Below are 26,799 nucleotides of genomic sequence, written 5' to 3' on the forward strand. Positions count from 1 at the left end.
ACAGACAGAGCTCAGTAGACACCAAAGACAAAAAGTCAAGCTGTATTCCCACCAGTTGTTGAGAGCCTGGATTATTTAGGTTTATGGGAATGGAGAGAAGGGCACAACTGGGAGATGATAAAAATGAATCAACAGGCTTTGACTGTATCGAATCTGGGAAACAGAAAGCAAGGCCTGAGGAACAGTGGTGTCACTGAGACAAACAAGTGAGCTGTGGGGGAAAGCCAGTTCAAATGCAGGTTAATCTTGGAAGGTACTGGGATGCGAGTGCCTGAGATCTGGGAAGCAGTAGGGGCTGGAGACGGAGTGGCAAGAGCCATTGGCACAGAGGTCACTGGAGCTGGTGGACAGGGGGGTGTAGAGGCAGCCCGCAGGGTCTGAGTGCTGACCCTCATGTGTGGGGTGCAGTGCACAGGTGGGGGACAGGAGGAGGACACTCAAGAGGGGAAAGTTATTTCGTGGTCTTAGATGCTGTAAAAGTGAACAATGGGAGGACAGTGAAAATATCTTCGAATTTTACCAAGAGATGGATACTGATTTTATGCTGCTTTTAGCATCTTGGGGGTGGAGGAGGAACTGGGTGATGAGAAAGGAAAAGAGCATATGCTTAAATCCCTTGGACATGAAGGGAAAGAGATAACAGGCTAATACTTAGTGGAATTAATAAATGAAGGTTATTCAGGTTAGAAGAGCTCCGACCACACGAGGAGAGTAAAGGACCTGGGCACAGGAAGATAGAAGGTGCTAGAGAGATTTCTACAAGGATGGAACCCATGGAGACTCCTGTGAGGGAAGGCCTGTGGCTGCACCTGGTTCACATGAGCCACCAGTGTAAGAAGTGTTATTCGTCCCTAATAAAGAGGCTGGGAAGGATTTTACTCGTGAAATCACCTTCTTTTCTAGAGGAAAACAGGCAGTTTCTTCCAGGCAGGTTGCCCCCGTGGGCTGTTGCTACTGAATAGACTCACTTTGCTAGCTGGTGCGCAAATGAGTTTTGCTAATTCTCTGACCACTAGGTCAAATATCTGTAGGCTTACAAATAGGCCGCGACTCTCAGTTCAGTAATTTCTCTTCCTTGTACCCATAAAGAAGATATTGTCTAAAAGCAGTATCACGGTGAAACAGCATGTTGATGTCTGATATATGATTTATTTATTATAAATAGAAAACAAATTTTACAAATAATTTGAAAGCGGCCTCAGCCAGGCAAAGTTAAATAACACAGAATATCGTAGATGAGGGTAAGTACATGTGGTCGGTGTCAGGGTTAGCAAACCCTGAAAGAGGTACCTGGGCACAGAGAACTCCCACCTAACCCTCTTGGCGGGGCCTCTTATACACAGTGTGAGTAATCCACATCGAAGAAACCCTTTCTCAGCAGCCTCAGAGAGAGTCACATGTGCATAAGTCTGGGAGTGCAGTACATCTGCCTCTCCCTGTTCTTCGTCTTTATTCTGGCATATCTCTCCCATGGGAGGAAACAGACTTCAGAGGCTGCTCCAGGAGCCTGGAGCCCAGTGTGATCCTCCCTTGTGTCCTTGGGAGCATCAGCACCAGGGCAGCTCTCTGGCTTGTAAACCGTGTCAACAGCGTGAGTGACAGTGCTTGCATCAGGGCGCCCTCTCCTCGAGGTCCAAGTACCCCTGAGCAGAAGCCAGGGTTCCCTGAGAAAGTGACAACATGCACAGGCAGGAACTTGGAACTGAATGGTGGTTGATGGTGGGCCTGAGGTGCCTGGAAACTGACAGACCCGCTTCTAGCTGAGAATGAAGAAACTGATTCTGCTTTTTGTCTGGAGCCCCTGAAGTATCAGCCTCGAGAAACTCCTGGCCAAAGGGTCCTGAGGGATTCTGGTGGCTTCTTTCACCTTATGGCCCTCAGGTTGGTTCACACAGCAAAGCCAAGTAAAAATAACCCCTTTCACATAAATAAGAAGTTACAAAAGTTAAAATGGCATAATGTTTCAGAGAAACAGGAAAAGCCCCAATATCCCAAATTATATGTTCCTTATAATTATTTAAATAACCTCTAAAAGGAACCTCTGATTGCTTTCTGAAATTTTCAGATCATCTCTATTGGGAGCTGACTTCCCCCTAAAACTGCAACCTCCTCCATCTGTAGACATTTCCTTGAATAAAAACACTTGAAGTTATGAAAATATACATGCATTTTTTTGGTGAGTTCTCTGAAGACAGGTTTGCCAAAGGACTCAGGTGGTATTCTAGCCAAGCGGCAAGGTGTTTGGACTCTGGTCCTACTGGTAGACACCTTGACAACAGGCAAAGGTATAGACCTTTTCTGTTGAGAACTGGTTACACATTTGTTTTCCTGTGTGTGGTGGGTTCACACTGGGTTTTGGAGAGAGAAGAGAAGCTTCTACTTTTTCTCTCTCTTCTTCTGTGGCACATGCATTTCAGTGGATAAGGGCATAACTCTCAAGGTTATGGCCAGCGGGACTAAGGCAGAAAGGAACGAGTGTGCGCTGAGTAGGTAAGTGTAGAACAAGTCTAGGTCAGAAAGTGGGGAGGGGCAGCAGATTCTGGCAACTCTCTCCCAAGGTCTGGTTTGCCAAATTTCAATGACAGAGAAGGCTGGGCTTCCTACAGACCCGGATGTGCTTTTTCATCTGTAAACATGGAAGGGAGGGGCTGTGACCAGGAGCCTGGAGGTGCTGCAGCAAGAGGAAGTGAAAAGGTCATGGGGAAAGAGGCTTCTTCTTTTTCCTGAGAGTAAAGGGATCTCCTGGTTATGGGGATGAGAAGCTTGGGGTAAGCCAGCAGTGCGGCAAGCAGGGCAGGTTGCATTACTTCTTTTTCACTTCTGAATAAATCATTTCTGTGGCTACTGGGGATGGGGAGGCTGAAGTTGGTTTCTTTGCTCCCTGGGCGTTGAAGTTCAGGGAAGAATATGTAACTTCATGAATCTGAAAGGCATGAGCAGCAGTCAGTTAAATCAGTATCGCAGGCCCACACCTCACCTGTCTGGTGTGATTCCGCACCCCTGCTCTCACCACTCTGAAACTCCTACCCTTGGAGAAGGGCTTTCATCACCCCTTCTCTCTGCTTGCTGGCGTCTTTTGAATGGTCATTGGGAGAAACAGACTATGGCACTCATACAACAGATTACGACGACACAGCAATGGGAACGAGCAGCTGTAAATGCATACAACTGCATGGATGGATCTCACAAACCATTCTGAATGAAAGAAACCAGGTGCATATAAGGATATACTGTGTTTTTCAATGTAAGATCACAAACTGGCAAAACTAATGTAGTGCTTTAGAAGTCAGGATAGTGGCCACTCTTTAAAAGGAAGGGACTGGAGGGTTTCATTCTGCAGAGGGATGATATGTTTCTTGATTTCAGTGTTTCCTACAATGGTATGTTTAATTCATGGTAATATATACATTGTTAACATACACATATGGCTTAAGCACTTTTAAATATGTATGTGTGTTCTTTCGAAAGGCTAAATGAGAGAAATAGGTATAATTATTTTACACTAGAAGACCTAAGACCTCAGACCCATTGGAATGGATGTTATTCCTTGACAGGAAGAGCAAGGTCAGACTGAAGGTGGAGCAGGGAGAATGACCCAGTGCCCTCATCGTGCTGGGCATGGTGCGGGCACTTTGCATTTATCTCCTTTCATTCCTCCAACTTGTCTCTGATGTAGGCAGCATGCCCATTTCACAGATAACAAAGTGGGGGATCAAAGAGGCTAAGTCACTTGCCTGAGATCACAGAACTACTAATAGTCACAGCCAAGATTCAAATACAAGATGGGAATAACTCCAGAGCCCACATTTTGCATGAGGTAGGCCTACAAGAGTAGTTAACCAATACATCTTTGTTGCTGTGTTGAGGAACTTGGACCACACTTGATCACGTTTGTGTCTTCAAGAGTAACCCACTTTACACAGAGGTACTTCCATGAGAAAATGAGCCAGTGGAAGCCGTGTGCTTACCTTGTTAGGTGAGTTCTCAGAATGGTCCTGACCTGGGGAAGTGAAAGAAGAGTTACCGATCCCTGAAAATGCAAAGCTGTCTTTTGGTGTTATGTACATGGTGTTCCTAAACTGTTGTGATTTTTAGTTGAAGGAGGTGGCAGGTAGTGAGGGGAGGGGGTGGGGAGGTGGCCCATGACCACGGAATACACTTCCCTCAGAGCCTGTGGTTTAGACCCACGGTGTTAGTAATAGAGGTGGTGGTGAGGTGGCGAGAGTAGAGCCTCAGTCCACTTCTGAAGATTTATTCCTGTTCACAAGGCCTTGCTTTTGCCCAGGTGTGTTCCTCAGCAGCAGGCACCAGTGGCAAGGAGGGGCATTGAAACCTGCAGCACCCAGAGCACCACAAGACAGGAAAAGTCTCACGAAAGGAGCCCGCATCCATAGTAGAGGCAGTGGGGAAGGTGGAAATGGCTCCTGGAAACATGTCCATCTTACCCATCCTGCCTGGATGGCTGAGTCTCACCCAGGGCTGGGTCTCAGGGGAATTTTCTGTGGCTAGAAGGGTGTGAGGGCTTACCTCAATCTAAGGTTGGGAAATGGAGATGCCTTCTAAAAATTCAGATGGTACTGGGTATGTGAGAATCCAGGATTCCCTGCTAGGGCAGGCCACATGGTGGAACACACCAGCTCACACCGGGTGATAGCTTTACTTACTGTGGTTGGAGGCTGAGGGTTTGTGCTCTGTGACATCCTGCTGGTCGCTTGCCCTAAATAAATATCAGAGACTGTGACTGCTGTTCCCAAGCATAAGTCCTTTGCTCCTTGAAGTAGGAAGGACACTGTCAGCAGATGATTTCTTGGGGGCTTTCCCGTGTTTATTTACACCAGGTCTAGTGCCTCCTCCTCAATGTACCGACCATCCATCACCCCCTCTAGTGAGCACCCCTTTCCTGCTGGCCTGATGTTCACATAGGTCCCTTTTTTATCAACTGCTTCTGAGCCTGCTTCTACCCTGCACCTTTCTCTTTTGTAGGTAGATGCTGTTTTTATTCTCACTCAATTTATTGCTCAAGAGGCCTTTGGTTTCTGCTTTTTCTTAGGTTCTCTTGTTGTCCTGTCCCTCTCTTCCCCTTATCTCCCTGTGGTTGACAGAGCACACAACTCACTTTCTCCTGCTCCTCTTTTCATTTTTCTTCTTGGATCTTGTTTCCCTGACTGGGAAAATGAATAAATATGATCGGATCTGTCTCTCTAAACCAGACAGGGATGGGAATAACCATGTCCCAGAGAGAGTGGGGCACAGGAAGCTTGAAGACCAGGGAAGAAGAGGCTGCAGGGATTAGTACTGAAAAGCAGGGGTTTGGGAAGGAGGCAGAGCAGATCCAGGCCCAGAGAAGGAGGGGAATCTCCTTGTCTCTCCAAGCATGGCAATTAGCCTTTGAGAAAGCAGGGCAAGAGGAAAGGCCATCATACCCTCCAGTCTTCCTGATATACAGAAAGTACACCAGGGCTGCTATCAAAGCTACCACGGCCAGGACCCCAATCACGATGCCGACTATGGCTCCACCTGAGAGGCCAGGAGTTAATGGTGTTGAATCAGCTGTCAAGAAAAGAGAAGAACGAATGAAGGTGACATTATTTTACAGTGGGAAACAACTCTCAACCTGAAGAAGTCTCTACTTGTTCCCCCTAGGAACACATTTTCTGTGGGAAGGCTTCTATGAGGTTTTTGAAATTTCTTTCTTTCACAGTATTTCTAGGTTGGTGGTCAGACTTGCCTCAATTCCAGCTTGTTCTTTCCGTACTCAGATATTTTTAGAGCTTTGGAAATGTAAGAAAGGCTGATTGCCATTTTTGTAGGTTTTCACTTTCCACCTTTTCATGGTTGCATGTTTCCTGTGTATCAGGTATGGTGGCCATGCACATGTGCCACTCAGGTCTCCTGTGGTGGGGGACTTAAGCGATGAACAGTGGTGCCTTAACCACCTCCTTTGCACAGAGACCATGCTTCCCTGGGCTCCCAGCAAGGACACAAAGTAAGCTCAATTCTGTGAGAAACGATTTCCTCCTATGGGCGACTTTAGCTCAAGGTCTCCCTGTTAGCCTTGCAGACACTCTCTTAACTGCACTGCAGCCTAACACTCTCTTCTCTTTGTCCTTCACAGGAATCAGAGCTGCTCTTCCCACTTCCATCCCACTTTCCTTCGCAGGCATTTTTTTCCAGTAAATACTTTGTATGTCTAGTCCTATGTTGGCTTTATCTCAGGTGATGAAAACTAACAAACTGGACTTGAAACTTTGCACTCAACTCCTTTTTTCTTTTCCTGTATTTAGTCAGTGACCATGTCCCAGTGAATTTTGTGTGTAATGCCCCTGCCACTCCCCCAAATAAATCACTTTTCATCTGTTTCTTCTTTTTATTTCTGTTGCCCTCACTAGTGAACTCAAGACCGATGACTTATATTCATGTTGGCTACTGTTAGGGGTACTTACTATGTGCCAGGGTCTGTGCTAAATCCTCTACTTACATCTCATTTGATTCCTATAATAACCCTGTCTGATAGATATTATTTTACTTTACTGGTGAAAAAAGAGAGGCTTTAGAGTGGTGAAAAATTTCCAAAAGTCATATAATTAGCATGAGGTAGATCTGGGATTTGACTTTAGGGCTACTGGACTACCTAGAGGCTAATGGTAACAGTAATAATAATAGTAGCTAACACGGACCATTTCCACTGTGTATGGCATTTTGTTAAGGGGTTAACTGATCATTACATTAAATATTTAAAGCAATACCACAAATAGTTATTTCATGAAATAGTATTTCATGAAATAACTTCCAGTTGTGGAATATGAGGTTCAGAGAAGTTAAGAATCTTGTGCAAGAAATTTGTAATTGTATCAACAAAAGAAAAAAGCAAGAAAAATATAACCAGAGACATTGAAATTAAGAACAATCTGACAGTAACCAGAGGGAAGGTGGGAGGGAGTAATGGCGGAAAGGGGAGAAGGGTTTTTAGGAGCAACTATAAAGGACACATGGACAAAACGAAGCGTGGGGTGGAAGCAAGGGAGGGAGGAGGATTTGGCTGGGGTGGGGAAGGAGTGGTGGGGAGTAATTGTAGACAACTGTAATTGAACAACAATAAAATAATTAAAAAAGAAATTTGTAATTGTAAATGCTTACTTTAAAAAGAAGAAAGACCTCAAATCAATAACCTAACTTTACAACTTAAGAAACTAGAGAAAGAGGGTCAAAGGTAGCAGAAGGAAGGGAATAATAAATAGATAGATTAGAGTGTAGATAAATCAAATACAGAATGGATAAACGATAGAGAAAATCAATGAAACCAAAAATTTGTTCCTCAAAAAAAAAAAGATTAACTAAATGGACAAACTTTTAAGTAGATTGACTAAAAAAATAATAATAAGATTTAAATCACTAAAATCAGAAATGACAGTGGGAACATTACTACCAATTGTACAGAACCAATAGGAATTATAATAGTGCTATTGCCCTCGCAGGTGTGGCTCAGTGGATTGAGTGCCAACCTGCAAACCGAAAGGCCGCCAGGTCAGTTTCCAGTCAGGGCACAGGCCTGGTTTACGGGCTGGGTCCCTGGTTGGAAGTGTGTGAGAGGCAATCACACACTGATGTTTTTCTCCCTCTCTTCTTTCTCTCTTCTTTCTCCTCTCTATAAAAATAAATAAAATCTGACTTCTGCCATGATGGAGGCATAGGTGGAGATGCCTTGTTTTCTCACACAACCAAGTTTAGAGACAATTAAATATTAGAAACAGAAAACACAGCCAGAACACAGAAAATTGAACTTTTCGGAAGTCTGATAACAACAAATTCTTCAGCCTGACCGGTAAGAGGAGTGAAACCAGCGGCTGGCGGATTGGGGTTGCACAAGAAAACTCGGTCAGACGGACTCAGGCGTGCAGACCCCAGGCGCAGAGTTGCAACAGGTGGACCTAGTGAGCAACCCAGTGAACAACCTCGGGGAACCAGCGAGGGAGCAGGGCCGAGATTTGACTGTGGTCACGCATTCGTGGCCAGATAGACCAGCGAGGGAATGGGTGGTTAGACGGGACCCAGCAGGCCCCAGCTGCAAGCAGCAGCAGAGGGTACCACCATTTCCCTGCTCTGACCATACCCCCACATACAGCGTCACAACCCAGCGACCTGGGAGTCCAAGGCTCTGCTCCTCACACTTAACTGGCACAAACAGACCAAAAATGGCTCAAGAAGATCTCAAAGCCCCAGAGCCGATAAATCTAAGCGATGAAAAAATAGCAAAACTCACAGACCCACAGTTTAAAACACTGGTGATCAAGATCCTCACAGAACTGGTTGATTATACGGCCACAAATTAGACAAATATATGAAGGCAAAACTAATTGAAATGAATGGAATTGCACAGGACACCAATAGCAATGAAAAGGAAACTGGGACTCAAATCAATGGAGTGGACCAGAAGAAAGCAAATAATGGCCAAACAGAAAAGAGTCAAGAAGCAAGAATTCAAAGAAATGAGGAGAGTATTAGGAACCTCCAGGACATCTTTAAACGCTCCAACATCCGAATTATAGGGGTACCAGAAGAGAAAAGGAACAGCCACCAGTGGTAAACTTATTTGAACAAATAATAAAGGAGAATTTCCCCAATCTGGCAAAGGAAATAGACTTCCAGGAAATCCAGGAAGCTCAGAGAGTACCAAAGAAGTTGGACCCAAGAAGGAACACACCAAGGCACATCATAATTACATTAGCCAAAATTAAAATGAAGGAGAGAATCCTAGAAGCAGCAAGAGCTAAGGGGACAGTCACCTACAAAGGAGTCCCCATCAGACTGTCAGCTGATTTCTCAAAAGAGACCTTACAGGCAAGAAGGGGCTGGAAAGAGGTATTCCAAGTCATGAAATCCAAAGACCTACAACCAAGATTACTCTATCCAGCAAAACTTTCATTTAAAATGGAAGGACAGATACAGGTGCTTCTCAGATAAGATCAAATTCAAGGAGTTCATCATCACCAAGCCCTTATTATATGAAATGTTAAAGGGACTTATCTAAGAAAAAGAAGTTAAAAAAAACATGAACAGTGAAAGGACAGCAAACTCACAGTTATTAACAACCACACCTAAAACAAAAGCAAACTAAAAGGACAGCTAGATCAGGAGTGGAAACATAGAAATGAAGATCTCAAGGAGGTTTAGCAACAGGGGAGTGGAAGGAAGAGAAGGGGGGAGAAGGTACAGAAAATAAGTAGCATAGATGGCAGATAGAAAATAGATGGGGGGGGCAAGAATAGTATGGGAAATACAGAATCTAAAGAACTTGAGACACATGGTCATAAACTAAAGGGAGGGTAATGGTGGGGACAGGGGCGCAGGGTGGAGGGGAATGAAGGGGGGGAACAGAACAACTGTAATGGCATAATCAATAAAAAAGAAATAAAAAAAAAAATCATTGTATGCCAACAAAGAATACTTAGATAAAACAAAATAAAAAGAAAAAAACCGACTGCCACTAACCAGTGATTAGGCAAGAAAAAGAAATAATAGGCAATTAAATAGGAAAGGAAAACATAAAATTATTTCTGTTTGCATAAGCTATGATCTTATATGTAGAAAACTCTATCTCACAAAAAATGTTAGAAGGAATAAATTCAGCAAAGTTGAAGATACTAAATCAACATGTAAAAATCAGTTGTGTTTCTGTATAAGAACAATGAAAAATTCAGAAAGGAAATTAAGAAATCCATTTATAGCAGCACCAACAAGGATAAACTTATTTAGGAATTAACTTAACCAGGGAGGTAAAAGACATACTGGACACCTACAAAAAACATTGCTGAGAAGAAAAAATTAAAGACATAAATGGGAAGACATTCTGTGTTCATGGATGAGGAGACTTAATGTCGTTAGGGTGACAGTACTGCCCAAAGTGACCTTCAGGTTCAGTGCAGTCCCTATCAATATCCCAATGATACTCTTTGGGTAAAAACAGAAAAACCTATCTTAAAATTCATATGGAATTTCAAGAGACCCCAAATAGTCAAAGCAATCTGGAAAAAGAAGAACAAAGTTGGAGGATTCAACTTCCTGATTTCAAAATTCACTACAAAACCACAGCAGTAAAAACAGTGTGGTACAAAGACAGACATAAAGGCAGACATATAGACCAATGGAACAGAAAGCCCAGAAATAAACCCTCACATATGTGGTCAGATGATTTTGACATGAGCATCAAGACCATCCAACAGGGAAAGGACAGTCTTTACAAGAAATGGTGCTGGGAAAACTGGACATCCAGTTTTGATATCATCCAGGGAAAAGAATGAATTTGATTTCTTACTTAATGCTATACAAAAAATTAGCTTGCAGTGGATCAAACATTTAAATGTGAGAGCTAAATCTAAAAAACTCTCAGGAGAGAACATCGGGTAAAAGCTTTATGACATTGGGTTTGGCAATGATTCCTTGGATAGGAAACCAAATGCAAACTCAAAAAAGAGAAATAGATACATTGGACTTTGTCAAAATTAAAAACTTTTGTGTGGCAAAGGGTATTGTCAATAAAGTGAAAAGGCAACACACGGAATAGGAAAAATATTTGAAAATCATATGTCTGGTAAGGGATTAATATCCAGAATATATAAATACCTATTACAACTCAACAACAACAAAAAATCCAATTAAAAATGTCCAGAACTGAGTAGACACTTCTTCAAAGGAGACTTGCAAATGGACAATAAGCACATGAACAGATAGATGCTCAGCATCACTAATCATTAGGGAAATGCAAATCAAAACCACAATGAGATGCACCTCATACCCATCAAGATGACTTACTGAAACACACACACACACACACACACACACACACACACACACACACACCCCAAAAGCCCAGAAAACAATCTGTTGGCAAGGATGGGGAAAAACTGGAACTTCTATACATTGCTGGTAGGAATCTAAAGTGATGCAGCTACTGTGGAAAATGGTATGACAGTTCACCAAAAAAATTGAACAAAGAATTGCTATTTGATCAGGCAATTCTACTGGGTATGTACTGAAAAGAATTAAAAGCAGGGATTTGAACAGATGTTTGTACACAACAGCATTATTCACAATAGGCAAAAGGTAGAAACAACCCAGAAGCTTCACGGATGGATGAATGATAAATAAAACATGATGGACACATACAAGGGACTATTACTCAACCTTAAAAGCAGCGGTGTCAAACTCATGTTAACCAGGGGGCACATCAGCCTCATGGTTGCCCTCAAAGGGCTGAGATAATTTTAGGACTGTATAAATGTAACTACTCCTTGACTGTTAAGGAGTTGAAATTACATTCGGCCCTCTGAAGGCAACTGTGAGGCTGATGTGGCCCCCAATGAATATGCGTTTGACACCCCTGCTTAAAAGGAATGAAATTGTGATATATGCACAACATGGGTGGACCTTGACAATACTATAAGTGAAATCAGCTAGATACAAAAGGGCAGATATCATATGGTTCCACTGATACAAACTGTCTTGAATAGTGGTTTCCAGGGGTTGGCAATAGGGCAGTGAGGAGTTAATGGATACAGAGTCATAGTGCGGAAAGATGAAAATGTTCCGGAAGTGGATAGTGGTGATAGTTGCACACTCATTGATATGAATGTATTATTCCCACTGAACTGCTTGGTAAAATATTATGTATATTTTATTACATAAAAATGGTAATAAAAAGCCATGTGCAAGGTAGCAGTGAATACTAGACCCAGGATAAGAAATTAAGAATATGTGATTCAGAGGCTGAACTCTTAACCATTTTGCCATCCTGTTTACTGAAATGGTATCTTAATTGACCTTCTGCCCCCGTGACTTCTCTCCATTTCCAACACCATTGGTAGAGCAATCATCCCAAAAAGGTGGAAGGTGGGGCCAGTGGTCAATTACCTTGTACACCCAGCCTGAAGAGGTCACTTTTTCTGGAGCTGATGGGGTTGGAGACCTCACACTGATAATCCCCAGCATCCTCTCTACTGATGGGGTCTATGGTGGCCTCAGAGCCAGGACAAAGCTCAGATGCTGCTACACTGTGGCTGTTTCTAGCATCCTGGCCAGAGGGAGGCTCTGGTGTTGGTGGGTAGCTTAGTTTGGCCAGATTGAGGACAGGGCACCCATGGAACTCCTCCAGGGCTCCTGTCCCAGCACGGGGCAGCAGAGTCAGGCACCAGGTGAGCCTAGAGCAGGGAGCAAGGGGTCTGTCCTGCTTACCCTCCTTTGAGGGGGTTTCACCTTTTGGTTTGGGGAGAAAGGGGTGAGCTTGACTCAAAGCCTCCTGTGTTCCCTGGAGCACATGGAGTGGTCACAGAAAAGAAGGAAGTGACAGAAAGAATGTATTAATGACAGAAGAAGCAACTTGACCATGAGGCCCCTTGCTTTTCCCCTCTGTGAGGCCCCATCCACCACACAGGTCTTTTCTGAGGCTGAGAGAACCCCTTCCTCTCTTTCTAAGACTGGACCCCAGCTCTGCCCTAAGAAATCAAAAAAGCAAGGGGAGGAGAGAGACTACAGAGATGTGGGGGAAGGTTCAGGGGAAGAACTGGTGATTTTCTGTGTCCATGGGCACAGGAGGGAGTCAGTACCCAGGCTCTTTTCTGAAAACCAGACTGACCTCCACCCCAGAGCTCAGTGCTGATGGTCCAGGAGGCACTTACCAGTCACTGTGATATTCTTGACTGTGGTCGTATTGAGGCCAGTGACAGAGTTATGGGCGAGGCAGGTGTAGGATCCACTGTCATTTGCAGTGATGTTGGGGATAAAGAGCTCCTGTGTGGGTTGCTGAGGCCTCCCATTGATAAGCCAAAAATACTGTGCAGGTGGGTTAGAGGCTGCATAGCAGGAGAGGCTGAGGTTTGCCCCTGGTGGGTAATGGGAGTCCAAGGGAAAAATGGAGGGGGTGTCCGGGCCATCTGGAGCAAACAGAGCAAAGCCACACAGGATGTCATCAGAGGGAAGGGGATGGATGCTTCTGGTCTGTGTAAGGACCACAGTGTTCCTCTGAGCTGGGCCCCAGTCTTGTTGTAAAAAGTCCCACCCACAACCCCTGTGTTCACTGATCTGAGATAACCCATTTGTCCCAACCCTCAGGCCCACCTGGATTTTCCTTGGACAAGAAGTCATGGCCAGCCTGGTGGTCCAGGTTGAGGGTCTATGTATTTGGACTGAGAGGGATGTAGTGTGGCCTCTGGTGTGTGGATTTGGGTGGCAGCCTGGACCACACAGGGGCAGAAGTTACTCACAGAGAACATTCAGAGTGAAGGGGTCACTGTGGCCAACACTCACTGGGTTCCGGGTTTCACACTCATAGGGACCTGTGTCATTCCTCGTGACATGGAGCAAAGTGAGAGTCCTGTTGTCTGTGGACAGCTCCAGCCTGGCACTGTCCTGGAGGCTCTGATTGTTGATCAGCCACAGGTAGGTGGTGTCCTCAGTGTGAGGTTCACACGTTAACAGGACAGGGTCCTTGTGCTCCTCAGGACTGGAGTTGTTGCTTGTGACGTTGGGTTTGGGTAACTCCACTGTGCAGGTAACAGAGAGAACATTGCCCTGGGTGGTACCTTTGACTTTTTCAAGGTGTCTTCAATCAGAGTTGGCACCTCTCACTTCTCAGCTAACTTGAATCCTTAAAAGAATAAGCCATGTCTGTGTATCTCAAGACAAACAGATGTATAAGGATCTGACCTGAGCACTCTGAGAACGTAAGTCCTCCAGGTCTGTGTCTGGAGAAAGTACAGACTTTCTCAGAAGTCAGTTAGAGTATCAGGGTTTGATCATGGGAAGATGTAGGCCTGGGAGTCAAGAGACCACTGGGTACTTGTCCTGGTTCTTCACTGACCAGCTGACTGCCTGACCAATCTTGAGATCTTATATGGAATGTGCAGGTGCTGAGTCCCTTCAAGCTACACAGACCTACATTACCGGGTCAAGATGTGTTTCCACGGTAGCCTGATATTCCAAGGTTATTCTAGAGATGAGTCATGAAGAGACATCCCATAGTCCTTATACCTTGACGAGACTGGGCCGTGTGGCCTGGGACTGGGTGGTTGAGCAGAAACAATACACAGGGAGACCAGAAGCAAGTTCAGGACTGAGGCTGCAGGGCCACGAGTTGGGCAGTGTGCCCAGGACTGGTGACTATTTCACTGGTGACTGACATGAGACAGTGACTTCAGAAAGGGTTGAGCAGAGTTCAGGAGTGGTTTGGAATATAGTGAGGGACAGGGGAGCTGGCTGGTTTTGGCAGCAGAACCAGGCTCTCTGCCCTCAGTCTTTAGTGTCCTGTCTCCCACTGCAGTGGGCAGGACCCTTCCTCAAACACTCAGACAACAGCAATTACAGAAGGGGTGACTTGTGGGAAGTGGGGGAGCTGGAATTTGCTGAATTATGGCCCGCATGGACCACTTGTGTTTGGCATTATGAGACAGAACTTTGAGTTAAATTGTGCAAGAATAAGTGAAAATCATTATTATGTCCCAAAGATCTAAGACCAGTCTCTGGAGGAATCTCTCTGTCAAGAGAACACTGAAGGTCACAGACCAAGTTCTGAGTCCAACCAGGGACACACTGTGACCAAAGGAAGATGCTACAGTGGGTTTGAAATGAGTGACTCCCCTATAGCAACAAGAAAAATAAAGTATCTAGGAATAAATGTAACCAAGAAGACCTATACTTGGAGAACCACAGAACACTGAAGAAAGAAATTAAGGAAGGCGCAAACAAATGGAAGTATGTACCATGCTCATGGATTGGAAGAAATAACATCATTAAAATGTCCATACTACCTAAAGCAATTTATAGATTCAATGCAATCCCTATTAAAACACCAATGGAATATGTCTTAAATTTAGAACAAATATTTCAAAGATTTATATGGAACCTAAAATGACCCCATATATCCTCAACAATCCTGAGAAGATAACGAAGTAGGAGGGATAACAATCCTGATATCAAACTATATTACAAGGCCACTGTAATCAAAACAGTCTGGTACTGGCATAAGAACAGACATATAGATTAATGGAAGAGGATAGAGAGCCCAGAAATAAACTTAGGTCTCTACGGTCAATTAATATTTGAAAAGGGGGCAGGAGCATAAAATGGAGTAAAAATACTTTCTTTAATAAATGGTATTGGGAGATCTGGACAGCTACATGCAAAAAAAAAAAAAGAAACTCGACCACCAACTTATACCATACACAAACTAAACTCAAGATGACTAAAAGACTTAAATATAAACTGTGAAGCCATAAATGTCCTAGAGGAGAACACAGGTAGTAAAATTTTAGATATTCCACATGGCAATATTTTCACCAATGTATCTCCTAGGGCAAGGGAAATAAAAGAAAAATAGAGAAATGGGACTACCTCAATAAAAAGCTAGCATACAGCTCAGAGGCTGCTACATTGTGGCTGTTTCAAGCAGTCTGGCCAAAGGGAGGCTCTGGTGTTGGTGGGTGGCTGTTTGGCCACACTGAGGACAGGCCAACTGTGCAACTCCTCCAGGGCCCCTGTCCCAGCACAGGGGCAGAGTCAGACACCAGGTGACCCTGGATCAGAGTAGGGAGCAGGGGTCTGTCCTTCTGTCCCTCCTTGGAGGGGGTTTCACCCTTTGGTTTTGGGAGAAAGAGGTGAGCTTGACTCAAAGCCTCCTGTGTTCCCTTGAGCACATGGAGTGGGTCACAGAAAAGAAGGAAGTGACAGAAGGAATGTGTTAGTGACAGAAGAAGCAACTTGACCCTGAGGTCACTTGTTTTGACCTCTTGGTGAAATCTACCATATGGGGCTTTGGGATCTAAGAGAACCCCCTCCTCACTTTCCAAGCCTGGACCCCAGCTCTGCCCTGAGAAATCAGAGGAGCAAGGGGAGGAGAGAGACTACAGAGATGTGAAGGAGGGTTCAGGGGAAGGGTGTGTGATTTGCTATATCCATGGGCACAGGATGGAGTCAGTACCCAGGCTCTTTTCTGAAAACCAGACTGACCTCCACCCCAGAGCTCAGTGCTGATGGTCCAGGAGGCACTTACCAGTCACTGTGATATTCTTGACTGTGGTCGTATTGAGGCCAGTGACAGAGTTATGGGCGAGGCAGGTGTAGGATCCACTGTCATTTGCAGTGATATTGAGGATGAAGAGCTGCTGTGTGGGTTGCTGAGGCCTCCCATTGATAAGCCAGGAATACTGTGCAGGTGGGTTAGAGGCTGCATAGCAGGAGAGGTTGAGGTTTGCCCCTGGTGGGTAATGGGAGTCCAAGGGAAAAATGGAGGGGGTGTCCGGGCCATCTGGAGCAAACAGAGCAAAGCCACACATGATGTCATCAGAGGGAAGGGGATGGATGCTTCTGGTCTGTGTAAGGACCACAGTGTCCCTCTGAGCTGGGCCCCAGTCTTGTTGTAAAAAGTCCCACCCACAACCCCTGTGTTCACTGATCTGAGATAACCCATTTGTCCCAACCCTCAGGCCCACCTGGATTTTCCTTGGACAAGAAGTCATGGCCAGCCTGGTGGTCCAGGTTGAGGGTCTATGTACTTGGACTGAGAGGGATGTAGTGTGGCCTCTGGTGTGTGGATTTGGGTGGCAGCCTGGACCACACAGGGGCAGAAGTTACTCACAGAGAACATTCAGAGTGAAGGGGTCACTGTGGCCAGCACTCACTGGGTTCCGGGTTTCACACTCATAGGGTCCTGTGTCATTCCTCGTGACATTGAGCAAAGTGAGAGTCCTGTTGTCTGTGGACAGCTCCAGCCTGGCACTGTCCTGGAGGCTCTGATTGTTGATCAGCCACAGGTAGGTGGTGTCCTCAGTGTGAGGTTCACACGTTAACAGGACAGGGTCCTTGTGCTCCTCAGGACTGGAGTTGTTGCTTGTGACGTTGGGTTTGGGTAACTCCACTGTGCAGGTAACAGAGAGAACATTGCCCTGGGTGGTACCTTTGACTTTTTCAAGGTGTCTTCAATCAGAGTTGGCACCTCTCACTTCTCAGCTAACTTGAATCCTTAAAAGAATAAGCCATGTCTGTGTATCTCAAGACAAACAGATGTATAAGGATCTGACCTGAGCACTCTGAGAACGTAAGTCCTCCAGGTCTGTGTCTGGAGAAAGTACAGACTTTCTCAGGAATCAATTAGAGTATCGGGGTTTGATCATGGGAAGATGTAAGCCTGGGAGTCAAGAGACCACTGGGTACTTGTCCTGGTTCTTCACTGACCAGCTGACTGCCTGACCAATCTTGAGATCTTATATAGAATGTGCAGGTGCTGAGTCCCTTCAAGCTACACAGACCTACATTACCGGGTCAAGATGTGTTTCCACGGTAGCCTGATATTCCAAGGTTATTCTAGAGATGAGTCATGAAGAACCATCCCATAGTCCTTATACCTTGACAAGACTGGGCCGTGTGGCCTGGGACTGGGTGGTTGAGCAGAAACAATACACAGGGAGACCAGAAGCAAGTTCAGGACTGAGGGTGCAGGGCCATGAGGTGGGCAGTGTGCCCGGGACTGGTGACTATTTCACTGGTGACTGACATGAGACAGTGACTCCAGAAAGGGTTGAGCAGAGTTCAGGAGTGGTTTGGAATATAGTGAGGGACAGGGGAGCTGGCTGGTTTTGGCAGCAGAACCAGGCTCTCTGCCCTCAGTCTTTAGTGTCCTGTCTCCCACTGCAGTGGGCAGGACCCTTCCTCAAACACTCAGACAACAGCAATTACAGAAGGGGTGACTTGTGGGAAGTGGGGGAGCTGGAATTTGCTGAATTATGGCCCGCATGGACCACTTGTGTTTGGCATTATGAGACAGAACTTTGAGTTAAATTGTGCAAGAATAAGTGAAAATCATTATTATGTCCCAAAGATCTAAGACCAGTCTCTGGAGGAATCTCTCTGTCAAGAGAACACTGAAGGTCACAGACCAAGTTCTGAGTCCAACCAGGGACACACTGTGACCAAAGGAAGATGCTACAGTGGGTTTGAAATGAGTGACTCCCCTATAGCAACAAGAAAAATAAAGTATCTAGGAATAAATGTAACCAAGAAGACCTATACTTGGAGAACCACAGAACACTGAAGAAAGAAATTAAGGAAGGCGCAAACAAATGGAAGTATGTACCATGCTCATGGATTGGAAGAAATAACATCATTAAAATGTCCATACTACCTAAAGCAATTTATAGATTCAATGCAATCCCTATTAAAACACCAATGGAATATGTCTTAAATTTAGAACAAATATTTCAAAGATTTATATGGAACCTAAAATGACCCCATATATCCTCAACAATCCTGAGAAGATAACGAAGTAGGAGGGATAACAATCCTGATATCAAACTATATTACAAGGCCACTGTAATCAAAACAGTCTGGTACTGGCATAAGAACAGACATATAGATTAATGGAAGAGGATAGAGAGCCCAGAAATAAACTTAGGTCTCTACGGTCAATTAATATTTGAAAAGGGGGCAGGAGCAAAAGTGGAGTAAAAATACCTTCTTTAATAAATGGTATTGGGAGATCTGGACAGCTACATGCAAAAAAAAAAAAATGAAACTCGACCACCAACTTATACCATACACAAACTAAACTCAAGATGACTAAAAGACTTAAATATAAACTGTGAAGCCATAAATGTCCTAGAGGAGAACACAGGTAGTAAAATTTTAGATATTCCACATGGCAATATTTTCACCAATGTATCTCTTAGGGCAAGGGAAATAAAGGAAAAAATAGAGAAATGTGACTACATCAATTAAAAGCTTCTGCATGGGTAAAGAATACATTATTTAAATGAAAATGGATCCAACCGTATGGGAAAACATATTTGTAAATGATATCTTACCCAAGGGTTTGATCACTAAAATATATGAAGAACTCACATAACTCCACACAAGGAAAACAAACAATCCAATTAAAAAATCGACAAAGATAGGAACAGATACTTCTCCAAGGAGGACATCTAGAGGTCACATGGACATATGAAAGTATGCTCAGCATCACTAGCTATCAGACAGATGCAAGTCAAAACCATAATGAGATACCACTTCAAACTGGTCAGAATGGCCATCATAAACAAAACAACAGACAACAAGTGTTGGAGGGGTTGTGGAGAAAAGGGAACACTAGTGCACTGTTGGTGAGAAAGCAGACTGGTGCAGCCACTGTGGAAAACAGTATGGAATTTCCTCAGAAAACTAAAAATGGAACTGCCTCTTGACCCAGCGATTCCACTGCTAGGATTATATCCTAAGAATCCTGAAACACCAATTCAAAAGAACTTATGCACCCCAATGTTCATGGCAGCATTATTTCTAGTAGCCAAGTGCTGGAGACAGCCTAAGTGCCCATCAGCAAATAAGTGGGTACAAAAACTGTGGTACATTTACACAATGGAATACTATGCAGTAGAAAGAAAGAAGGAGCTCCTACCATTCATAACAGCATGGGTGGAAGTGGAGAGCATTATGCTAAGTGAAATGAGCCAGGAAGTGAAAGACAAATACCATCTCATCTCACTTATGACTGGAGCCAAATGAACAAAACAAACACATGAGCAACATAGAACCAGAAGCATGGAAACGAAGAACAGAGAGTGACCAGAGGAGAGGGGGTAGAGACATAAGTGTGGGAAGACATAAGTCAAGGGACATGTATGAATGACCCACGGGCACAGACAACAGGGTGGGGCTTATCTGTGGGAGCATATGGTGGGTGGGGTCAAGGAGAGCAAAGCGGGAAAAATGGGGACACCTCTAATAGAACAAAAATATTTATTGAAAAAATCAGTGACTCTCTGGAGGGAGAAGGTGAGTCCTGCTAAGAGGACAGAAGTGACCAGAGGGCACGTGTAGGTGTGTCTGTTGCACAAAGGGAGGGATGACACAAAATTGGTGGAAAACATACATGTTATGTTAGTACATGCAGGAAGACAGACTCAGTTACCAGTTTCTGTGGACAGTCAGGCCAGTGGGGAGGGACCCACACACAGGCTGTGGCATGTGCCCTTCCTTTTCTTTCTAACTGAGGAAACTAAACTAGGGTTTGAGCAAATTCATTCCAACTGGGCTGCACCTAAGAGAAAGGGCAGAGGCTGGTGCACCTTAGCGTCTGAGAGGGTCCTACCCCATGGCAAAGGTCCCTCATGAGGACACATGTGTGACACAGGCAGTGAACCAGTCAGATGGGGCAGGGTCACCAGCCCCAGCTGGGAAAGTCTCCAGGTCCCTGGAAGGAATGGAAGCCTCACACCAGGACACAGATGTGAGCCACCAGTCAGGAGTAAATGAGCCTGTGAGCTTTGGGGACTGAGACCTGTCCTTCTGCCTTTGACTCCCTGGTAGAGTCACACAGAGAGTAGATCAATGGTTACATGTCCTTGTCAGGTGTCTTGTTCTTGTTCTTGGCATGAGGGAGGGAAGGAGCCCTGGATGGGGCACAGTGGAGGCCCTTTCTCCTGTGACCTGGGAACTTGGCTCATGATGGAGCCAGGAGCTGCTGCTCTGACTGACTTCTGTGTCCTTCCTGTTGCCCAGGAGGGTGGGCCTGGGCACAGGTGTGAGCAGGAGAACCTGGGGAGCCTGCAGGGTGGAGTAAGCAGAGCAGAGCAGGGCAGTGGGGCTGGAGTGAAGGAGGGGGCAGATGAGGGACATGGAAGGAGCAGAGAGAGCCAGAAATGTCTGGTGAGCAGTGGGGGTTATAGGTGACTTTAAGGACCCCAGGGACCAAGAGCTTTAGGGACCAAGAACCTTAATTGTTTCCCAATTTCCTGGCCTGAGACTTGGAACAGAGGCACTGCCCCAGGTAACAGTCTTTGTTACCGTTTGTGTCCCCGACAGAGGTCGCCCTGTTCTGACCCTGGTGGATGAGGGGGCTATGAGAAGCATCTTCTCTGTTTTCCCCTGGACACTGATCTTCCTCTGGGGTCTCCTATGTCCCCCAGGGCAGGTAGTTAATGGCCTGGGGACCTTGTCCACATGTGCTCTCTACTCAGTCTCAGGTGAAGAACCAGGATCCACCCCTGCCCAGATGCAGCCCTTGAGGCTGATTCCTGGCTGTGACCAGCTCATGAGCCTTGTGACTTGGGAACCCAGGAAACCGTTGCTCCAAGTTAGTCCTGCCCAGAGGCACAAACCCACCCTGACACAGGCTCCCCAATGTCCGCAGAGTCAGGATCCCTGCGACAGGGGTCTGGCAAGGGGCCCCCAGGCTGAGCTTCTCTGTGAGGATCACAGGGGCACTTTGATCCAGCCCCTGATGGAGCCCCGCAGGGTCTTTCTCAGGGTCATGGTCATGGGGAGGGCTCAGGGAGCTGGGTCTCTTTCTGCTCAGTTACTCTCAACAGACTGGTCCTTCTCTCTGTAGTGAATGTGTGCAGGGGTCAACTCCGGGAGGGGAACTCTGATCTTAGGAAGTTTGTCTCCACTGGGTGTGTCCTGCACTAAATGCCCAAACCCCCCTGGGACGTGAAACAGAGGGGGATGGAGGCAGAGTCCAGGGTGTGAGTCCTCTGTGTGAGTAGAATTCACCCCACCCCACACCCAGAGGGCAGAGAACAATTACTCACGGTACACACGGAGCTGTCCAGTTGTTTTGTTACCCTGCAAACTTTCCTCTAGAGCTTGCATGGTGTAGTATCCTGTGTCATTCAGGGTGACGTTCCGGAACAGCAGGGATCCATTGTTGTATATGGTCTCTCGACCGCTGTGTGCAGACCCGGGGGTCAATTTCTGAGTCTGTATTACATATGATGCAATTACACGGTTGTTGTCTGTAGTTTCCCCTTTGTACCAGGTATAGCCTACAAGATTTTCAGGCAAATTGAGGACAAGGAGAAGCACATCCTCCCCTTCAGTGGCATTGATCGACACAACAGTGAATTGGGCAGTGGTGGGCGGGCTCCTGAAGGTTAACAGCCAGACTAGGAGGAAAGGAGAAATTGATCAATATTTGAATCTTTGTGTTGAGGGGAAAAGATGAGACCCTAGATCCTGAACTGGTCCCTTAATTTCTCAGGCTTAGTGTGTGTGTGTGTGTGTGTCTCCCATGGTCAAGGTCAGCAGCATGGCCACCATTACTTCAGCACCTCTGAACCTATTATTTCTTCTATTTTGATAACTCTGTCCTGGGTATTTGCCCATCTCACCCCCTCACTGCCCTCAGACCCCTGCAGATACTGGGGGGGGGCTAGGGAGACACCTTCCCTGACCACCTCCTTTAGCAACCCTGTGTCTTCACTCTCTGACCTGTCCCTTCATAGCCCTGTGGGTACCTGACATCACATCCAGATCTTTCCTTGTCTGTCTCCTCCCCACAGAACGTGAGCTCCGTGGGGTCAGAGGTGTGTCTGACCCTGTTGTGCCCCCTGTGCCTCCCACAGGCTGGAAGCACCTGTGGGGCAATGACTGGGTGGTCCCAGGTCCTGCTCCTCCTGGGGTGCATCTGCTTCTTTCTGAGGTTGGTGGTAAGGATGTTTAGTGCCCCTGGTTACGTTTTCCTGGTGTCACCCCTGATATAAATGGTTATTATTCTCACCAGTTTTCAGAAATTATTTCTCAGTGGTGAGTAACCTTTAAGACATACTTGCAGTTTTGCTGCCCCTCACACTTTCAGGTCATGGGATTTCCCTGCTGCTGAGCCCCCCAAACCCCATCCTACTCTGCTCCCTGTCCTCTCCCCTCAGGGCCAAACAGAAGCCCTCTGTGCCCTCTCAGACCCCTGTCCTCCCCAGGGGACCCAGCCAGTCTCTGTCCCCATCCTCCCGTCCACCCTCAGGGCTTGCTCCTCCTTACCCGCTAGAAGGAGCCCCTGCCAGGGGACACGCCCTCTGTGGGCAGGGGCTGAAGGGGACTCCATGGCGTCTGCTGCCTGCTCTGTCCCTGCCTCTGTGACTGCAGCTTGGATTCCACAAATGTTCACGGGCACGGCTGACCTGAAGTGTGCGATCTGCCAATTGTCTCCAAGTGTGCAGAGCCTGCTCCAGGTCAGGAGTGCTCCCCAGTCACGTGGGCTGGGGCGTGGTCAGTGCCCAGGTCCCTCCCCCACCTCCCCCATTCCTGGTTGCCCTGTTTCCTCCGTCCCGTTTCTGTTTTGTCCAGTTTTCAGACCCCGGGACCTGCTGCACCCTCTCTGCCCTTTTTCCTTTTTCCCATTTTGCCTTTTGCGGGTGGAGGGGTGTTTCCCCCTCCACCAGCAACCCTAGTGCGTGCGTGCGTGCGCAGGCACGACCTGTGTGGATGCTCACAAGCTTCGGACAGAGTGGAGGGGCGCTCCCCACAGCTGCAGGTTGGGTGAACGGTAGCGCCACCCTCAGGCTTCTCTTGTTCCTAATGGTTCTTTCCACCCCACCCCCCAGCAGGAGTCCTGAGGTGACATCAGGAAAACTTTTCACAGGAATGTCACCCCGCTGTTCATAGTTTCTGCGGAACTTGGTAAAGATTGTGATGCCAGGTGACTCCTTAGAAATGCTGCTTCACAGCTGTCCTGCTAATGGTGGGTGTCCCGCCAGGATACGACCCTGTGAATAGGGGCCGGGGCAGAGGCTCCACTTCTGTGCGCAGGAGGGTGTGCAGGGCCTGTTAAATATGCAGATGCTGCCCTGGCTGGTGTGGCTCAGTGGACTGAACCTCTACCTGCAAACCAAAAGATGGCTGGTTCGATTCCCAGTCAGGGCACACGCCTGGGTTGCAGGCCAGGTCCCTGGTTGGGGGTGTGTGAGAGGCAACCACACATTGGTATTTCTCTCCCTCTCCTTCCTCTCTATAAAAATAAATAAATGAAATCTTTAAAAAACTGCAGATCCTGACTCTGCAGGGGTGCAGTGGACCAGAGACTCTGCATCTGACCCGCTTTCTGGGAGGTTAGTCTTGCTGGCTTGTGAAGCTCACTTTCTTTATTTTTTCATTTTACCAAATATTTAGTGGGCTTCTACTGCTCTCCCAAGCTGTTTTCAGAAACTGGGCATACAGCAGTGAGTAAAATACAGAAGTGGGAACCCACTGCTTGTTAATAAATCCATCAGAATGTTTCATTTGACATTTCTTGTAAATACCTAAACTTGTTTATTAAAAAAAATCACAGGATCGTGGGAGCACACTCTAACAGTGAGGCAGATAGAGACCCTTCCCCGAGAGGACAACCCTGTCCCCCCAGCATTGGTCTCTGCTGTGTCCTGGTCTGGGGTCTGTCAGCACCACACAGAGAGCCCTGGGGCCCCCAAACCTAAGGATGTTTCTGTTTGTGACACAGGAGCCCAGCTGGGCACCGGGTCTCCCGCTGGTTCTCAGATCCTCTGGGGAGGTGGGTGTCCTCCCAGAAGGAAGGTCACAGAGGTGAGTCTGGGGTGACAGAGGGACAAGCTGGGTGATGACTGGTGTGGGGACCCACCCTCTGTGTTCAGGTGTCACCAGTGTGGCTTCTGATTCTAAGGACAGAGACCCAGGACTGGGTGTCTCAGAAGGACCTGCAGTCCTGGGTGTGAAGGGAGAGGTGTCCTGGCAATAAAGAGGGTGGTAGGTGGTCTGGTGGCTGTGGGCTCCCTGGTCCTCAGGGGGCAATTTCAGGGAGACTTTCTCTCTCTGTGTCTGTTGGGTGATCCTGTCTATATGCTCCCTGACCATGGGGACAGCCTCTGCCTTCTGTCTGGGGACTTGAGACTTGCCTGTGGTCACTCGGCCTTGCCCATGGGTGGTGCCAGACAGGGAGTGGGGAGCAGTGCAGGGACCCCTGGCGGAGCAGGTGCTCCCAGGCCCCCAGAAGGAGCCAGTGGGACAGAGTGGGCATGTGGAATGGGCCCAGAAAGGTCTGTGATGTGGAAATCAGGCTCTTTTTCTACCTCAGTAGCCAAAGTGAGGTTCACATGTTAGTTTCCTGTGTCGCAATGTCGCCCCCTGGAGGTCATTGACACCTGTGGCCCATGTCAGAGCTGTACCAGGGATGCTGACCAGGCTCCAGAGGGTGGGAGCTGACCCTGTGTACTGGGCAGAAGTGGACTCTGACCATCAGGCTAAGTGGGCAGTCACCCCAGTTTCTTGTCACTGGATTCCTGATTCCATGCCAGGGCAGAGTGAGTCCAGTGGGAGACAGGGGTTGTCCAGCAGAGTCCTGATCCAGTGTCAGGAGAACTGTCTCCCAGGGGGATGTGTTGTCTCAGGAGCAGCTCTTTGTTCCCGAGGTTTTGAAGGAAGGACCAGGTGAGGGGTCTCTTGAGTGTTTCAGGAGAGGGCTCAAGCCTGGAGGCTGGTCCACAGATTGTCCTGTGTGTCCCTACCACAAGTCATCTGTGCCGCTGCCTGTCATCTGCTCTAGGCCTCCTCACAGGGCCCAGGAGCTGGAGCAGCTCCATTTGGAGACTTGGGAAGGGAGTGGGGAGGCCCTGTGGGACCTTCAGGCCGCATGAGAAGGAAGCGGCCTCAGTCCCATCATGAGGACATTCCTCTTGTTCTCAGGACACTGTGGTCTGGCTGGTGAGATGTCTTCTGGAGACCACAGGCAGGGGTCCCAATGGACCAGGGACCTGTGGGTGGGGGAGTCATCCCCTGATATGTTGGTGGTCAGGAGGAACGTCCTCCTTCCCTGGTGGTGACTCTCTGGGGTGGAGAACCCAGAGTTTGCTCCCTGTCAGGTCTCTGTGAGAAGAGCGAGGGCTTTGCTGCCTGCCCCGCCCCACTCCCAGGAGATGTCACTCACAGGTCTTTTGGGTGTGGCCTGAAATGTGAGTGGTCATTCACTCCTAGAAGGACATGGAGGATGTGTTGAGAGCAGCTACCTGCAGAGGGCTGGCCTAGGGAGACACCTGCAGGAGTTGACGGAGTCCCATGTAAAGTGATTGGACAGTGAGGAGTGAGGACTGAGGGATGCTGGGGAGGGTCAAACCCTATTGGTCTGTTGGTGCTGCTGCCAGGGAAGAGAGAGAGGCCAGGGTGCAGCAGCCCCTGGGGGTGGCTCCCATCTGTGGCGTATCTCTGCTTCCCTCTGGTGGACGGGGATGGAAGTGTAGCAGTCAGCATGTTTATTTGACAAGATTTCATAGACATTTCACAGGGGCCAAACATATCATGTTAATGTTCCATGTCTTTGAGTCCGAGTCTCTGTTCCTGTAAGTATGTAGGCCCTGCCTCTTCCCTCAGAGAGATGTCACCAGGCTCACAGTTTCAGGAATGTGTATTTATTTGTGGTTGTCTCCAGCAGGCTACACTGAGGGTGCCCCTGGGTGGAGCAGTGTGTGTGGCTGGAGTGCTGGGTGGTGGGTCTGTGGGGAGAAGGAGGAGCAGGAACCAGGTGTGTCAGGAGGGGAAAGTCTGTGTCAGGGGAGCAGAGGGGACAGGATGGACAAGTCATTGTCCCTTCTCATTCCCAGGCCCTGTTGCCCAGGACAGGGGCCCAGGTTCTGGGACACACAGCACCACACACTTCTCTGTGGTTCTGATTGAGTGGAGCTGCTTCCTGTGCAGTTAACTGTGACCTGGGCCTCACGTGTGCCCTGTGCCCGTGACTGAGCTGTTGGGAGTTGGGTCCACGTTGATCCAGGGCTGTGGTGGGAGCTCTCTGTCACGTGGGCTGTGAGGGTGAAGTCCTGGTCCTGAGCCTGCCTCACACCCACAGTCCCACCCAGGGCCCAGGCAGAACCCCTAATGCTGTGTGCCTGCCCTCCCCTCCCCCTTCCTGGGGTTCCTGCCCTGCTCCTCCTTTTCCCTGGGCTCTGTGGGCAGCCTCAGCCAGTGCCTCCCCTGTTCCTGTTCCAGGCAGCTGTCCTTGTGGTTGCTGCCCCCTCACCATCTCTGTGCTGAGCAACCTCTCAG

General features: G+C 47.4%; 1 protein-coding gene across 3 annotated transcripts; it reads right to left on the minus strand.

Moving 5' to 3' along the window:
• Window positions 1–1,129: 1,129 nt before the first annotated feature.
• Window positions 1,130–23,021, minus strand: CEACAM1 (CEA cell adhesion molecule 1). 3 transcript variants are annotated; one of them, XM_053657140.1, is made up of 10 exons: window positions 22,792–23,019; window positions 21,567–21,920; window positions 16,625–16,903; window positions 16,040–16,294; window positions 13,257–13,535; window positions 12,672–12,926; window positions 5,424–5,550; window positions 4,665–4,717; window positions 3,969–4,000; window positions 1,130–2,923 (listed from the first exon to the last, which is right to left on the minus strand). In XM_053657140.1, exons 1-10 carry the CDS (start codon window positions 22,853–22,855, stop codon window positions 2,804–2,806), a joined length of 1,818 nt encoding a protein of 605 aa, XP_053513115.1. In that variant the 5' UTR covers window positions 22,856–23,019; the 3' UTR covers window positions 1,130–2,803. The 3 variants fall into 3 exon arrangements, with proteins under 3 accessions (XP_053513115.1, XP_053513118.1, XP_053513116.1); XM_053657143.1 differs by lacking the exon at window positions 12,672–12,926 and having other exon boundaries at window positions 22,792–23,021; XM_053657141.1 differs by lacking the exon at window positions 4,665–4,717 and having other exon boundaries at window positions 2,835–2,923.
• Between the last annotated feature and the right edge of the window lie 3,778 nt (window positions 23,022–26,799).

This window comes from Artibeus jamaicensis, unplaced genomic scaffold, assembly GCF_021234435.1.
Source record: "Artibeus jamaicensis isolate MK-2021 breed Jamaican fruit bat unplaced genomic scaffold, CSHL_Jam_final scaffold_36, whole genome shotgun sequence".
In the NCBI taxonomy this organism is placed as follows: domain Eukaryota; kingdom Metazoa; phylum Chordata; class Mammalia; order Chiroptera; family Phyllostomidae; genus Artibeus; species Artibeus jamaicensis.

Excerpts from the sequence above, each read along its gene's own strand:
- CEACAM1 (XM_053657140.1), bottom strand. The coding sequence starts at position 22,855 with ATGGAGTCCCCTTCAGCCCCTGCCCACAGAGGGCGTGTCCCCTGGCAG. Across the intron at positions 13,536-16,039 it reads CAAGAATATCACAGTGACTG|TGGAGTTACCCAAACCCAAC; the intron begins GTAAGTGCCTCC and ends TTACCTGCACAG. Across the intron at positions 12,927-13,256 it reads CTTCACTCTGAATGTTCTCT|ATGGCCCGGACACCCCCTCC; the intron begins GTGAGTAACTTC and ends TGTTTGCTCCAG.